The 18,006-nt window shown below is 38.2% G+C and overlaps 1 protein-coding gene across 1 annotated transcript in view; it reads left to right on the plus strand.

The window, feature by feature from the left end:
* hsd17b4 (hydroxysteroid (17-beta) dehydrogenase 4) overlaps positions 1-18,006 on the plus strand; it is a 142,906-nt gene that overhangs the window by 90,568 nt on the left and 34,332 nt on the right. Inside the window, exons 17-19 of the mRNA XM_069889995.1 lie at positions 2,160-2,225; positions 6,412-6,481; positions 10,321-10,427. Coding sequence (XP_069746096.1) covers positions 2,160-2,225; positions 6,412-6,481; positions 10,321-10,427 — 243 coding nt within the window. The remainder of the gene's footprint in view (positions 1-2,159; positions 2,226-6,411; positions 6,482-10,320; positions 10,428-18,006) is intronic.

An 18,006-nucleotide genomic window follows, 5' to 3' on the forward strand; every position in this document is an offset into this window, starting at 1 on the left:
ATAATTAGACCTTTCCTAGTTAAACACTTTCCCAGATTGACTGTTTTCATGCTTTTCCATAGCTCTGTTGAAGCTAAGGGAGTTGTGGTCAATCTTATCAAAATGGTCTGTCACCTGACCAGGTTCATTCCCCAGAACCAGATCCAGTGTGGCCTCTTCCAGTCGGCCGGTCCACATAATTGGTCAGGAATCCTTGTACACTCCTGACAAATTCAGCCCCATCTCTCCCTCTTGCAGTCAGTAGGTTCCAGCCAATATTAGAGAAGTTGAAATCACCCATAAATTCAACCCTGTATTTCCTGCCCCTTTCCAAAATCTGCCTGCTTGTCTTCTCCTCGGTGTCTCGAGGGCTTTTTTGTAGACTACTCCCAGCACAGTGATAGCTCCCTTTCTATTTCTGACTTCCACCCTCACTGGACCCTTCCTCTGCAGCATCCTCCCTTTCTATCGCTGTGATACTATCCATGACCAGTAATGCTACTTCCCCCCCTCTCACACATACACTTTTTTTCCGACCTCCTATCCTATTCTTTTTAAAACTTGAATCAGCCAATCCTGTCCCTCCTTCAGCCAAGTTTCGGCAACTGCCACATCGTAGTTCCCCCTACTGATCCATGCTCTCTTTATCCCCTTTATTCCTTATTCTCCTGGTGTTGAAATATATACATTTCAAACCCTCTAACTGGCTACCTTTGTTTTGTCCTCTGCCTGTCCTTCACCAATTCAGAGCACATAGCATCATGCTTTTGACCTTCGACCCTAATCTCTGCCTTCACATTCTGATTCCCATCCCCCTCCCCAACAGATCTAGTAAACCTTCCTACACCTTCCCCAGAAGAAATTCCAGTGATCCAGAATCTGAACCCCTGCCCCTTGCACCATTTCTTCAGCCACATGTTCATCTCCCACAACTTCCTGTACCTACCCTCTCTGGTGCGTGGCACAGGCAGCAATCTTGAGATTACCATCCTTGAGCTCCTGCTTTTTAGCTTTCCTAACTCCCTCTTCAGGAGCTTATCCCTACTTCTGTCAACATCTGGTTGCTCACCCTCCCTCTCCAGAATGTTCTAAACTTGATCCTGGCACCTGGGAGGTAGCGTATTATCTGGGAGCCTCGATCTCGTTCACAGAACCTCCTGTCTGCACTTCTAACCAATATGCCCAAATACCATAGGTCTCCTCTTCTTCTCTTCCACCCCCCCCCCCAACCTCTTGTAAGCCAGGGGGCCAGCCTTTGTGTCGGAGACACGTCCACCCTGACTTGTCCCCCAACAGTATCTAAAACAGTATACTTGTTGAGGGGAACAGCCATGGAGATGCTCTGCACTGTCTACCTCACCCCCTTTCCACTTCTAACAGCAAATAAAGGAAAAGAAGTGTCTTTTGTCCCTAACATTATGGAGTGCACTATATGTCCAGTTCTGGCCACCTCGTGACAAAAAAAAGATGAGATATATATGAGTGATGTGCAGAGGAGACTTGAGGATTTGTCAGTACATTTGTCATGTACTTGTGAAGAGATGCTGATCAGGTTGGGGTTATTTTCTTTTCTGAGGAGATTTAATTTAAATATGCATACTTATTGATTCCTAAATGGGGTGTTCAGGAAAGATACAAATGTGCTGGAGAAACTCAGCAGATCATGCAAAATCCATAGAAAGTTTAAAAAAATAATCAATATTTTGGATTTGAGCCTTTCGTCAGGAAACTAGTTACCTTTTGGGTGCTGTGTGACCTGCTGAGTTTTTCCAGCACTTTTGTGCATTGCTCTTGACCTCAGCATCTGCATTCATGTTTAACTCCTTACACAGGAAAGATGTTCTCTTGGCAGAGCGTTTTAAAAATATGGTTTTAACTTAATTGGCAGAAGGGTGGGGGGTAGAAAAAAAAATTGTTTTGTGGAATTTGCTACCTGAAGAGGTAGTAGAGGTAGAAACCTTCCCTGTCCGTGGCTGTGGATCGAGAAATGGGATTAATCTTGTGTTTGTTTTTGGCTGCCCTGCTTTTCAACTTAATTGCTTTGTGTATTGTTAATGTTTTTGATTCCATGAATATGGAATACATCCCATTCATGAATGGTCTATGGAGCTCTTATTTTATTCATTTTTTAAAACACATTATTTTGAGAGCATTAACAAAATAAGTCTTGTTTTATGCAGGTTACTGTTCAGCCTCCTAGTAGACCCCCTGATGCCATGATGAGTGATGTAATTAGTATAAACCAGGTATTGCTTTTTCTTCTGCCACTTTTCATGAGTTTCCTTTGAATGGAAAATCCACTTCTAGTAAAACCTAACCAAGAATTTAAAGTGCTCACTTTTATAACAATCCCCAATATGATTCCCATTCCCATACATTACAAATAACAGATTTGCCATACTTAAAAAAAAAAGTAGATTTGTGTTGGAGACAATACAAATACGGATCATGTAATTAATTAACTGCAACCCTGAGAATGTTATTATATTGAAAAATGCATACTTCTCATGATACCAAATTTATTTTGTTTGCTCTCTATAAGGGAGATTGAAGTTGGAGAATAAAAGGAACTTAGAAGTTTACCTCAATTAATTGGTCTCAAGGAAAATCTGTCCTTTTTACAATATATTGCTGAGCAACTTGCTTTTTACCCAATTTATTAAGCATGCTTGCAGTATTCCCATTTTATTGTACTAACTGTGTATAGAACAGGTGTTTTTTTTTAAACTTTATTTAAAGGTTTTATCACAGGAATAAAAAGAAAAATTACATTTAAAGAAAAGATATAAAATAAAATAATATAATTACAATACAACATTAATAACCTAACTTAATTCAACCTAACCCCCCCCTACATATGCAAGAACTAAAAATCTATATATAAAAAACCCACCCTTCCCCTCCCCCAAAATAAAGAGTGAAGAATTAGTAAAATTAATAATATTATGTATCAAAAAAAAATATGACAAATAAAAATAATTAAAAAAAAGATTTATCAGATCTAAAATATCACATCTAGGAACATAGTTAAATCAAACTTAATTGCATATACTTAACAAATGGAGTCCACTTCAACTTATAAAAAAACATCTTATCTTGAATTGAAAAATATATCCTTTCCATAATTAAACAAGACTTCATCTCTAAATACCACCTATCCAAAGTTAGTATATTTCTATCTTTCCAAGTAGACGCTATACATTTCTTGGCCACTGCTAAAGCTAAATAGATAAAAGAAATCTGATAATCATTTAATCCTGAATCAATTAATGATTGCATATTCCCTAATAAAAATATATCAGGATCTAATACAACACAAATATTATATAATCTATTAAATATAAATTGAATACCTTTCCAAAACTGTTGCAATTGGTCACAGGACCAGACAGTATGTAAAAAAGTACTAGCTGTCTGGTCACAACGAAAACAACAATCTGACTTACTAAGACCAAATTTTTTTAATTTTTCTGGTGTTAAATATAATTGATGTATAAAATTATAATTAATCATCGCTAATCTAGCATTAATCAATTTCCGAATACTGTTTTGACAAATTTCCATCCAAGCTTCTTCAGCTATTGTAGAACTAAATCTTTTTCCCATTTTAACTTATCTTTATCCCAATCTTTCTTACTTTCATTTTCTTGTAAAATACAATACAAATTAGATATATACCCCTTTTCTGGTATTGAAAGTACATATTTCTCAAAACTAGTTTCGGGCAGTAAGGTCATTTGCCGACCACATATCTGTTTTACAAATGATCTTAACTGATAATACACAAATACAGAATTTCCACTAATACCAAATTTCCTTTGTAATTCCTCAAAAGAACAAAAATGTCCTTCAAAAAAACAATCAAATAAGTTTTTTATTCCTTTCCTTTCCCATTGTTTCAAAGTGATATTGGAGACCGTAAAAGGAACAAGTTGATTATTATATAATGACAATCGCCCAGACCATTTATTTTTAAGCCCCATTTTATCAAGTTTACTCGTCCATAGATTCAATAAATGTTTCAATATTGGTACATCATAAGTTGGTAACAAATTTTTATTCCATTGAAACAAAAATTCATGTGGAGATTTTTCTAAAATAACTGCCAATTCTATCTTTGTCCAACTGGGCGGATCCTCCATATTCATTAATGCACTAAGAAATTTAAATTGAGCTGCCTCATAATAATATTGAAAATTGGGTAATCTCAAACCTCCAAATTGAAAGACCCACATCAATTTTTTCATTGCTACCCTCGGAAATTTTTCCTTCCATAAAAATTCTCTAACTGCTTTGTATAAATCCTTAAAAAAAACTTAAAAAAAAAAATAAGGAATTGATTGAAATAAATATTGCATCCGAGGAAAAATATTCATTTTTATAGTATTAATCCTCCCCAATAAACTTAAAGGTAAGTCCTTCCACCTAATCAAGTCTAGTTTAATCTTTTTTATTAAGGGAAGGTAATTAATTGAATATAAATCTTGATATTCTGTATTGACATTAATTCCCAAATATTTAATTTGTTTTCTCCACTTCAATTTTGTAATATTTTTATAAATCGAATAATCATCTTTACAAATTGACAAAATTTCACTTTTATGCCAATTTACCTTATAACCAGATAATTGACCATAATTTTCTAAAGATTCTTGAATTGCTAGTAAAGAAATATCAGGGTCCACCAGGTATAATAAAACATCATCTGCAAATAAATTAATCTTATATTCCTCATATTATACATTAATATTATATTTCTCATTCCCTTAACATTTTCATTTTGACTGTGCCAAAGGTTCAATAACTATAGCAAATAAAGCAGGTGACAATGGACATCCTTGTCTAGTAGACCTTGTTAAATCAAAAGATTCTGAGATCTGTCCATTAGTAGCAACTCTAGCTTTCGGACTATTATATAAAGCCTTTATCAATCCAATAAATGAAGAACCAAAACAAAATTTCTCAAGTACTTTAAATAAAAACTTCCATTCCACTCTATCAAAAGCCTTTTCTGCATCTAATGAAACCACTATTGGATAATTCATTTGAGATTTAAATTTATTTATCAAAGTAATTAGTCGCTAAATATTATCAGACGCATATCTGTTTTTTATAAATCCTGTTTGACCTCTATGTATTATTTTAGGTAAATATTGAGCCAATCTATTAGCCAGAACAGGTGGTTGACATGAAAGAAATATTTGATTGAGATTGCATCAAGATCTTTTGGATGTCAAAGAGAAAACATTCCAGTGCTTGGAACGTTACTTAACGTAGAGTTGGCTGTGCCTGAGGCAGGTCAATGTCCTTGGTCCAACCAACCTCCGCAGTTTCATCAATGATCTTCCCTCCATTACAAGTGTGAATGTTTACCAATGGTAGCACAAATTTTTTAAGTAGCCAAAGCCTGCGTGTAAACAATAATAGTTTGATAACACTGGACAACAATTATTTTCAAAAAGTTTGTTTCCTGGGGAAAAAAAATTGGGGATTATGATAGACAGCTTCAAACTGAACACTAAGATAATTTCAGATTTGCTTTATCTCGTAGGAAGTTGGAGAAACATTAAATTAGCTTTTATTAAACTTAACATTTTCAATTGCATAATGAAGCTGACACATTGTGTTAGTTCAACTGACCTAAAAATGTTTTGCTGCTGATTATCATTTGTACTCAGCATCTGATGCCTCTCGTGTCTGTGCCCAATAATAGTCAGTCAGCATTGATGGACTCCAATTGCCCTGATACCGCTTTTCCATGATCACAATATCCTGATGAAACCTTTCACCATGTTCATCACTGACTGCACTAAGATCAGCAGGGAAGTCGTCCAAATGTGAATGCAGAAAATGAAATTTCAATGACATGTTGCACTTCGTGTATTTGTATGCTTGAAACATGTTGTCAATCTCTCTCTCTCTCAGTGTAATGCACATCATCTATATGTGTGAGCTTCTTTTATAACGTGCCTGCATCTATCCTAACTAAGCATGGCCAGGCCTGAGACAACATTTGTCTAGCACCTGCACTGAGTGCATGCCCAGGCATGCTTGGACTGACCAAAACAGCCTGCTTTGTGGGCAATATATTAGTAGACTTAAAATATGACAGGAAATCACAAAATAGGTTATTCTTTAAAAAAAAAGTACATAGTAGAAAGACTTTAAGGTGACTTTTGTGATCAGCAGCTCAAAATCCATAAAATACAGCCAGAAGTGTTCAGAAAGCAAAATCTTTGTTGTCCAGTGTAATTAGCAACTAACATGCCATGTAATGACCTTAAATTCCATTGAACTGGAAGTGGATCAGGCAGATGTAAATTTTAATTGATTCAGAGGTGTTTAAATGTTGCAAATTAGTAATGCATGACGGCATGTTTAAATATTTTGGAATCTGTACTGAATAATAAGGGAACAAATCCTCCATTACAGGCTGCTTTATATCGACTGAATGGAGACTGGAACCCTTTGCACATTGATCCAAGTTTTGCAGCTTTTGGAGGTAATAAGAAATAATTTCATCAAAAGAAATGTTTTCCTCGCTGATTTTAATTTGTATCTTTTTTAACATTGAATTATAACAAGCAATAATCGCATTCCTAATTTTTGCATTCTTTTTATAGTGGAATGTGCGCAGTTTTGCCCAGGGTGCATTTATTAATGACACAATGATAGTTTGGGTTCTTGAGCTCCTTGTAGTCTCTATGAATGTTATCTGGAGTGACCGCCATACCTAAACCATCCAGTCATTTCTTTCAAGGTTGCGTGCGCAAGGAATGTGAATTCTGAATTCTGCGATGAATTAAGTGCCAAGAGTTTCAGAAGTTCAGAAAAATCCAAATCAAAATGATGAGAAGGCAGGCAGCTTTTGTTAAAAGACCCTTCAGAACTGGCTAGGGAACTCAAGTTGCTTTCACACTTGCATCCCACTAAATTGGCCATTCAGTGACCAAGGATAGGAATGGGGGTTTAGCCTTTCATACTCGACTGCTCTTTACTGGGTTCAGAGAGCTCATTGCTGCATCTGACCCGACCTTGTTGGTTTTCGTGCAGTTGGATAACCATGTTGAGGAACCCTTCTCCATTAACAATGGCATGAAGCAAGGCTGCATTCTCGCACCAACCCTCTTTTCAATCTTCTTCAGCATGATGCTGAAACAAGCCATGAAAGACCTCAACAATGAAGACGCTGTTTACATCTGGTACCGCATGGATGGCAGTCTCTTCAATCTGAGGCGCCTGCAAGCTCACACCAAGACACAAGAGCATCTTGTCTGTGAACTACTTTTTGCAGACGATGCCGCTTTAGTTGCCCATTCAGAGCCAGCTCTCCAGCGCTTGACGTCCTGTTTTGTGGAAACTGCCAAAATGTTTGGCCTGGAAGTCAGCCTGAAGAAAACTGAGGTCCTCCATCAGCCAGCAGGACACCGTGACTACCAGCCCCCCCACATCTCCATCGGGCACACTGTACTCAAAACGGTCAACCAGTTTACCTATCTCAGCTGCACCATTTCATCGGATGCAAGGATCGACAACGAGATAGACAACAGACTCGCCAAGGCAAATAGCGTCTTTGGAAGACTATACAAAAGAGTCTGGAAAAAAACAACCTAACTGGGACACTGAATGCTTTCACATTTTGCAAGGAGCCATCCTTGGAGTTAGGACTGTTCTACTTCTACCGGTGATGTCATGATGCATCGAGTGATGGTGGACCTGCCTTAAATCCTGATCAATGTATTATGATCTTATATTCAAACAAAATTAATCATGTCTAATTATAACATAATTAAGCTTTATGTACAGCACAGTACAAGCCCTTCACTCCTTGTTATTCTTGTTGTACCAACCTATATAAACCTTTATCAGGGACTGTGTGAAAGTCTAGCAATAAATAGGAAGAGTGGACAATTTTTAAACAGTGTGGGAAAGTTGGTAGCGCTTTAGCACACAATTTATAAAGACTGGGAAAGTTGGTAGTGCTATTGCACACAATATAGAAATACCATGGGGGAAAAAACAATGGCGGATCTGCCCTCCCAGAATTCCATGTGGCAGAGAAAGGGCTATATGCACAGCTGCATGCATGCAGCACTCATGAAAGGATTTATCTGCATGGCATTCTGGGAAGTCAGGTCTGCTATTGCTTTTTTCCCCATGGTCTTTATAAATTGTGTGCAATTATGCTACCAACTTTCCCATGCTGTTTAAAAATTGTCTGCTATTGCTACTTATTTCCTCTCTCTCCTGCTGCAACTTTCCCATGGTAAAGTTTATACCTACATTTTAATATTTTCTTCTTTCACGTTCCTGTACACATTCAAAAACTTAAATCCCACAATGCAGTTGCCCATTCTACACTTGCCTGATAGTAACACCAGCGTCTGCAGGTGCCGGTGTCTGTACTAGGGGTTGAGGTCATCAATCCCTGGTGTGAGATGATGTAATCTGACACCGGCTTTGAGACAATTTTCCTTTCATACTTGACAATTTAAAGGCAGATTGATCTTTCATTCCCAGGACTACTTGCAAGTGTCAAAGGGGCTTAATTCTGCTCTAAGTTTCAAGGAGATCAGAAGAGAGATGGCTAAGACAAAAGTCACTAGGCCCTTTCATGTGAACCCTCCGCCTTGAGGCCGGTTACAGGAGCAGATTTAAAACTGCTAACTCACCTTTCAGATGGCAGCTCTAAATGACTGCTGCAGTGTTACCTGGTCTACCTGAAAGGGCCAATTCATATTCAGAGGCAGCTTGCAGTACCCTCCAGCTATAATGGAGGCAGGGTGATTAGTGCCGCAGTGCCACCCATCATAAATACGCGGCATAACAATGGAACCAGACGTTACTATGTGCCTACTCTCTACCACCACCCCCACTCCCCCTCCAAGCCACAACAAATGGGGCCTTGGTTGAACTGAGCAGAGCTGGCGGCTACTCATCCGGACTTGTTTCCTCTCCCATCACATCTGATCCTCCCACATTGTTTTGTTTATTTTTGACATATGAACAGTTTTCCAGAATGGAACTGTAAAATGGAAATTATTATATAATCCTTGGTGTTTTTTTTCTCAGAAGTATGTTATGGCCTGTCCGAATGTTATTTATGGGAATAATTTCTATCATGTGCCAAAAACGGGGATATTTTGATGCTATCATAACTCAATATTTTCCATCATTTTTATGGTGTAAACTGGAAATTAGCAATTTATCAAGTGAACATAATTTTTGTTATTGAACTTGTCATTTTGGTAATGTATGAGCACTAAAAACTGCAGTTGGATACATCTTCAGTCAATCAAAGGTGAAAATATGTAATCTGTTAAATAACTGATTTTCTTAAACAAATTTTACATTTGTTAGCCTTGTTTGACAGCCAAAATTAAACCTGATTATCCGAATTTGTTCATTAAGTATCTCTAGTTTGAACTAGTGATTAACCTCATAATTTCATTTTAAAATAATTTGCTCATATTATATTGCTATAGCTAATTTATATCCCAATTTTAGAGCAATTTAGAGATTTCGTTTCATGCACTTATCAGCCTGTGCAGACTAAAAGGTATCGGCTAATTAAAATAGACACTGTGACATCGAATCAAATTGGTTGGAGTATCATTTTGTCTTTGCTCCATTTGGAATGGTGCCGCACTGTAAAATATTTCATCTGGTTAATATCAAGATAGTGTGGAATGCAAGTTGATGTACATTGATTATTTTAAAATGTGATCTTCTTCGCCAGTAGTTGTTTATATTTCCATAATACCACAGAACTAATGTCACATGGCATAATCAAGCAAAAGTGAAGTGACAGATATTTCAAGGAGTCATCATTTGTTATGATCAAAAGCATGGCTAAGGAAAATAGTGTTAAAAGAGGTAAAGGAAAGAGAGGCTGAAGATCTGATGGCCCAAAAGAAGTTGGGATGAATAAGAGATTAACAAAGCCTGCAGATGCTGGGGGGGGGGGGGGGGTGGGGGCGGGGTGTAATACGCAAATATGCTGGAGAAACAGGATGTAAGAGCCTGGGCCCTTCATCGGGTTCAACCAAAAACAACAGGTGCCTGAGTAAAGAGGTGGAAGGAGGAGAGGACTGAGGAAGGAGGCAGAGGAAAGAGCACAGGCTAACAGGTAAGATGTCATAGATGGATGCTAAATGGGCTGAGAAGTAATGGAGGAGAGGGTCGAGAGTAGCTCTCAGAGGAGAAGGAAGAAAATAATTGGCCAAAAATTGGATATAAGCATTGAAGCCTGCATGAGTGACACAAAAGTGCATTAGGCTATTAGGTTAGAATTATGAAAAAAAAAATCAGATCAATTAAAGTTGATTTTCCTTTTTTAAGGGTTCAAAAGACCTATTCTCCATGGATTGTGTTCCATGGGATTTGCTGCACGACATGTGTTAAGCCAATATGCAAATAATGATGTGACAAAATTCAAAGCAATCAAGGTATGGAACATTTTTTATTTGTATGGTTCATTTCACCAAGCACAAGATTGTATGCCTTGCTTTAATCAATTGATCAATTGTACGCAATGAAGCCATGGGGTCGGAAGGTGTTTGATACATTGAGTGTCACTAAGTCTAACTGTATGGACTTCACTTCAGTACACCATACCATTACTGACCATGGAGGACATAGCCAGGCCAATCTTGCTTTATGGTAGTTAACCAGTCTTCAGCAGTAGTGTTTCAAGTACTCATTATGATAATTAATGTTTTGAGAGTTTCTGCCTCCGCCACTCTAACCAGACTCCAGCAGTAGTGTTTCAAGTACTCATTATGATAATTAATCTTTTGAGAGTTCCTGCCTCCGCCACTCAAGCAGTGCTTTCAGGTTTGTGACTAACCTCTTGGTGAAATAAATAATCTTTCAATACCTTCTGAAACCTTTCCACTGCTCTTCATCTAATGACCTTTAATTACTGACACACTTTCAAAGGGGAAATGTTTTTATCCAGAGCCATAATCTCCTTTCCTAAATGTGATGCCCAGAATTGCACATAGTATTCTGTCTGTGGTCAAATGTATTTATAAAATTAAATCATAATTCCTTGCTATGATATTCTAGCTAACAAAGGCATGTATCCCCTGCTTCACTACCTGTGCTCCTACCATTTTTGTTCTTCATACCTGTGACAGAATGTTATATTTTATATAGATATGTTTTAAAAGGAGATCAATTTTTGCAGTTTTTTTTAGTGTAGGTCACTGATACAAATACTTCAAAACAGATCTCATTTAAAATGCCAGAGTTCTGCTCAAGCCAGACAGTCCAGGCTCCAGTTGCCTTTGCAAAAACTTTGAAGAATGCCTTTAAGGACTTCACAAGTAGCTGTTAATTGGACATGCTGTGGAGTAATGACTCATTGTTTTGGAAAGCAACAGATAAACAAACTTGGAAGATTAGGTCAGGAGCCACAGTCTGTCTGAATCCAGTTGGCTGTTCTAAGAGTGTCATGTGGTTTTCTCTGAGTGAGAGAGAGAGATAATTAATTTCAACAGTTCAGCAGCAGCTGGGACTGGAACATGACAAGCTGGCAAGCTTGTGGAAAAATCCCATTTTTAAGATGGGTTGTGAGTTCTTAGTTCAGCCTGGTCAAAGCCCTTGTGGTCCATACAAGAGGAGATAGCTGGCTGCATAATGTTCCACTTGAAATAAGGGAAACAAAAAGGAACTCTGTGGTGACCTGAAAGAAATAGGTTATCATCTGGAAAACCCTGATGGGGCAAGTTTCTTCGGCAAGATGCTGAAGTGGCTAATCTGAAGGAAACAGTTGTGGGAGTTCAGCAAGCAACAAATCTCTCTCTGAAAACTGACAAGAACTTTTCTGAGCGGTAACCATTTACCTTTCAAGCAAACAAACCCTGATGAAATTCATAAATGTTAAATTCTGTGCACAGTTTAAGAATTGCCTGATACCGGTGAACTTGGAGGAATGAGAAGTGAGATTGGATTGGGAATCAAATAATTTTTTGAACTTATACACACATTATATACACATGTGTTTAGAATTAGAAGGGGGGGGGTTAAGTTAGGTTAGGTAAGTTAATAGTGATAAGTTAAGATTTGATCATATTATATTTAAAGATAATTAAAAACAACTTTTGTTTAATCATTTGTCTTGGTGAATTTCTATTGCTGCTGGGTTTTGGGGTCCTCGGCTCATAACATTTGGGGAATCATCTTTTCGGATTGAAAATTGGAGTTTTGAGATCTTAAACTTCTGGAGTTTTTGTGATTTATTAGTTAATTGGTTTTTCCAAACTAATTTAAAGCTTGTGTGCGTGGAAAACAGCAGTAATGGATGTTAGTACATTTTTGTCACAACCATCCCCTTTGGAGCTGCAGAGCAAGAGAAAAGAGGAACTGATGGTCATTGCTAAGACATTAAAGCTGTCTAAAGTCAGCATTGGATGAGGAAAATACAAATACAGAGGATAATAGTGAATTATAGGTAAGGGAAAATTTGTTGAGATAAAAAACAAAGAATTTGGAATTGATTTGGAGGATGCACAAAAAAGATTTGTTAAGATAGCCCTAGCCGTAGCAAAAAAATGTATTATGTCAACCTGGAAATTGGAAGATAATTTGAAAATACAACAATGGTATATAGAAATGAATAAATGTATTCATTAGAAAAAATATTATATAGTTTAAGAAATAATATTGAAATATTCGAACAAGTATGGGAGCCTTACATTAAATACAATAGTGAAAACCTACCGGGGACAAACATTACCTAAGTTGATGGAAGGAGAAGGAAAGAAAAGAATGGACTCAGTAGAATTTCTGGTGTATTTTTGTTGAATGACAACATTGTCTGATGGGTTTAATGCAACCTAGATTGTATACCTAAAATGGATGAGAGGGAGGGGTGGGGGGGGTGGCTTGGGAGGAGGGAGGGGGGGGAGAAAAAGTCACTGTATATGTGTGAAAAAGAAAAAGTGTACATCATGGCTAATGTGATTTATGGTGTGAAAAATAAAAAATTTAAAAAAAAAAGAGAAAGAAAATTTTCCAGAGAATTGATCTGTTGAATTGCAATTGGGAATGCAGAAATTAAGGGTGGTAGAAGAAAGAGAGCAATGGAACTTTTGAGTTGCAGAAACAACAGAATGAGGCAGAGGATGCTGAAAAACGGAGGAAATATGAGTTAGAGATGGCTGAAAAATGGAGGGAGGAAATTGAAAGCGACAGACAGTTTCAATTAGAGAAGTTAAAAATTGAGATGGAGGGAAGTAAGAGAATTGAGGCTGTAACTCCTGGGGAGAGGTTTTTGGCTAGTAGAGAGGTAAATCTAGTTACTCCTTTTGATGAAGGAGATATAGATACATATTTTCAGCTTTTTGAAAAGGTTGCTGAGAGTTCAAGATGGCTCCAAAGTGTATTGAAAGGAAAAGCACAAATTGCATCCTCTAGTTTGACTACAGAGCAAGTGGCAAATTATGATACTGTTAAACAAGCAGTATTGAAAGCTTATGAGTTAGTTCCAGAAGCATATAGACAAAAATTTAGGGATTTGGTGAAAACATGGAACCAATCTTATATGGATTTTACTCTGAGAAAATCTGTATGTTTGACCGTTGGTGCACCTCAAAACAAATAAATAATGATTTTGACAGATTGAGAGAATTGATATTAATCGAGGCAGTTAAAAGGTATGTTCCAAATGAGATTAAATTATACCTGGATGAGAGGGACGTGGCAGCAAACTGCAAGGTTAGCGGATTAATATGCCCTGATTCACAAGAACAAATTTCAGAATAATTAGCCTGTTCAGAGGGTTAATGTGGAGCAAACTAAGTCTGAAATTAAGTCTGGGGAGAATGTTCAGAGAAAAGATGAAGGTAAAATGGGAAAAGACAGAATTTCTGGATTTGTATGTCATTTTTGTAAAAAACCTGGTCATGTAATTGTGTATTGTTTTTGAAAAAGAGGCAAGAAAAGGAAGTATTACCAGAAGCATGTATTCAGACAGTTGAATTTAAGGAGAAATGTTCCAAACCTCGTAAGGGTGTGATGGATATTTTCAAACCTCTTGTGTCAGAGGGCTTGGTTTCAGTCAAGGAGGGAGAATCACAGGTTCCAGTTAAAATTCTTAAAGAGATACTGGGGCTGCTCAGTCACTGTTGTTGGAGAATGTTTTAACTCTTGATCAAAAGACTGACACAGGGGAGATGACTTTGATTAGCGGTGTTGGAGGCGAGTTAGTCAATATCTCTTTACAACATAGTGCTGAATTCAGAATTAGTTAGAAGACCTATTGTAGTAGGAGTCATTTCAAAGTTACCCATGCAAGCAGTCTTATTTTTATTAGGGAATCATTTGGTAGAGGATAAAGTGGGGTCAGTTTTAAGATTAACAAATCAGCCCAGTAAGGATGATGTTGAAGATGATAGTGAGATATATCCTGGATGTACTGTAACAAGGACAAGTTTCTCTTGTGTCTTGGTGTGAGCTTGCAGGCGCCTCAGATTGAAGAGACTGCCATCCGTGCGGTACCGGATGTAAACAGCGTCTTCATTGTTGGGGTCTTTCATGGCTTGGTTCAGCATCATGCTGAAGAAGATTGAAAAGAGGGTTGGTGCCAGAACACAGCCTTGCTTCACGCCATTGTTAATGGAGAAGGGTTCAGAGAGCTCATTGCTGTATCTGACCCGACCTTGTTGGTTTTCGTGCAGTTGGATAATCATGTTGAGGAACTTTGGGGGACATCCGATGCACTCTAGTATTTGCCAAAGCCCTTTCCTGCTCACGGTGTCGAAGGCTTTGGTGAGGTCAACAAAGGTGATGTAGAGTCCTTTGTTTTGTTCTCTGCACTTTTCTTGGAGCTGTCTGAGGGCAAAGACCATGTCAGTGGTTCCACTGTTTGCGCGAAAGCCGCACTGTGATTCTGGGAGAATATTCTCGGTGACACTAGGTATTATTCTATTTAGTAGAATCCTAGCGAAGATTTTGCCTGCAATGGAGAGCAACGTGATTCCCCTGTAGTTTGAGCAGTCTGATTTCTCGCCTTTGTTTTTGTACAGGGTGATGATGGTGGCATCACGAAGATCCTGAGGCAGTTTACCTTGGTCCCAACAAAGCTTGAAAAACTCATGCAGTTTGGCATGCAGAGTTTTGCCGCCAGCCTTCCAGACTTCTGGGGGGATTCCATCCATACCTGCTGCTTTGCCACTTTTCAGTTGTTCGATACTACTCTTTGCAGATGATGCCGCTTTAGTTGCCCATTCAGAGCCAGCTCTTCAGCGCTTGACGTCCTGCTTTGCGGAAACTGCCAAAATGTTTGGCCTGGAAGTCAGCCTGAAGAAAACTGAGGTCCTCCATCAGCCAGCTCCCCACCATGACTACCAGCCCCCCCACATCTCCATCGGGCACACGAAACTCAAAACGGTCAACCAGTTTACCTATCTCGGCTGCACCATTTCATCAGATGCAAGGATCGACAATGAGATAGACAACAGACTCGCCAAGGGAAATAGCGCCTTTGGAAGACTACACAAAAGAGTCTGGAAAAACAACCAACTGAAAAACCTCACAAAGATAAGCGTATACAGAGCCGTTGTCATACCCACACTCCTGTTCGGCTCCGAATCATGGGTCCTCTACCGGCACCACCTACGGCTCCTAGAACGCTTCCACCAGCGTTGTCTCCGCTCCATCCTCAACATCCATTGGAGCGCTTACACCCCTAACGTCGAAGTACTCGAGATGGCAGAGGTCGACAGCATCGAGTCCACGCTGCTGAAGATCCAGCTGCGCTGGATGGGTCACGTCTCCAGAATGGAGGACCATCGCCTTCCCAAGATCGTGTTATATGGCGAGCTCTCCACTGGCCACCGTGACAGAGGTGCACCAAAGAAAAGGTACAAGGACTGCCTAAAGAAATCTCTTGGTGCCTGCCACATTGACCACCGCCAGTGGGCTGATAACGCCTCAAACCGTGCATCTTGGCGCCTCACAGTTTGGCGGGCAGCAACCTCCTTTGAAGAAGACCGCAGAGCCCACCTCACTGACAAAAGGCAAAGGAGGAAAAACCCAACACCCAACCCCAACCAACCAATTTTCCCTTGCAACCGCTGCAATCGTGTCTGCCTGTCCCGCATCGGACTTGTCAGCCACAAACGAGCCTGCAGCTGACGTGGACTTTTTACCCCCTCCATAAATCTTCGTCCGCGAAGCCAAGCCAAAGAAGAAGAAGAACTGTAACAAGGTCTTGGTCTAAGAAAATGATGAGAGAGCAGAGGAATATCCAGTTGATAGAGACTTGCCCAGTACATCTCAAATAGTCTTGAAAGGGCAGGATAATTGTGAGAGTAAGGATTTCTCTTTGTCAAGGAAAGAGTTAGTTCAGCTGCAGAAGACAAATAAAGATCTTGTTGACGTAAGGGACAAAGCAGTAAATGAACAGGAGATTAAAGAAATGGCTTGTGGATATTACTTAAAGGGTAAATTATTAATGAAACCTTATTATGAGGATAAAGGTAATGGAGAACATTCTGTCTCAGAGGTATTGGTTGTTGACAGGGTTGACGAAGTTATGGATCATAAGATTATGGAAACAGAATCTTGTGAGGGTAACCTTAAAGAAACTATGGTTCCTTTGTGCCTGTCTAACTCAACAATGTTGGTAAATCTGGTGGAAAAGTTGGGCCATATTAAGTCACAAGAACAGTTGCAATTGAAATAATTAATTTTTAAATATACAAATTTGTTTCCTGATGTGCCAAAAATAAAAGCTGTCAGTGATTTATCATGATGTGGATGTGGGAGAGGCAAGTCCCATAAAACAACACCCATATAGAATAAACATACAGAAGAGTAAAATCATGGATCAGAAGGTGGAATATATGTTGAAAATTATACTTTTAGACCTTCGAACTCAGATTGTTCTTCTTGTGTCCGATACCTAAACCAGATGGAACTGTTAGTTACTGAATTAACCTTATAGAACCTAAAACAGATGCTTATCCTATTCCAAGAATAGATGACTGTATTGATAAAATTGACAAAGCAAAATTTCTTACTAAGTTGGATTTGTTGAAGGGTTACTGTTATGTGCCTCTAACTGAGAGAGGAAGGGATATTTTGGCTTTTGTAACTCCATCTAGTTTATATGAGTATAACGTGTTACCTTTTGGCATGAAAAATGCCCCTGCAACATTCCAAAGGATGGTTCATTTGGTAATCTAAAGGTTGACACATACAGATGCTTATATTTATGACTTGGTCACAAAATGTGACACATGGGAAGAACATCTAAGGGAATTGGACAAATTGTTTGCAAGATTATCCAAAGCAAGCTTAACTGATAATTTAGCAAAAAGTCATTTTGCAAATGCCACTGTAACATTCTTGAGTCATGTAGTTACCCATGGCAAAGTTGCACCTATTCAAGCTAAGGTGAATGCAATTTCTGAGTTTCCTATTCCCAATGGCAAGAAAGCAGTGAGAAGGTTTGTAGGAATGACAGGATATTATAGGAAATTTTGCTGAGGTTGCTCTTTTAACCAACCTTTTGAAGAAAGGGGAAAAATATGTGCGGACCAAGTTTGTCAGAGATCTTTTGAAAATTTAAAGGAGATGCTATGCCATTACCCTGTTTTAAAATATCCTGATTTTGACAGACCATTTTCTTTAACAGTGGATGCCTGTGAGGGGCAACAGGTGCAGATTTATTACAAAAACATAATGAAATTGACCATCCAGTTGCCTATTTTTCAAAAAAAATTATATGTTCAACAAAGAAGGAACTGTTGTTTATAATACTTGCTCTGCAGAATTTTATTACCACTCATGAACCAATTGTGATATTTACTGGCCACAATCCTCTGGTGTTTTTTTAATAAAATATTGCAATATAATCTGCAAATTAATCATATCAGAGGTACAAATAATGTGATAACAGATTGTTAAGATGTTAAAATTAATAATGTATAGAAATATATATTCTCAACATGGGTTTACATTGTTATGTTGTATGTTGTATATTGTTATGACTTTAGTGATTTTAAAGTCAATTTA

Source organism: Narcine bancroftii, chromosome 1 (assembly GCF_036971445.1).
Source record: "Narcine bancroftii isolate sNarBan1 chromosome 1, sNarBan1.hap1, whole genome shotgun sequence".
Lineage (NCBI taxonomy): Eukaryota > Metazoa > Chordata > Chondrichthyes > Torpediniformes > Narcinidae > Narcine > Narcine bancroftii.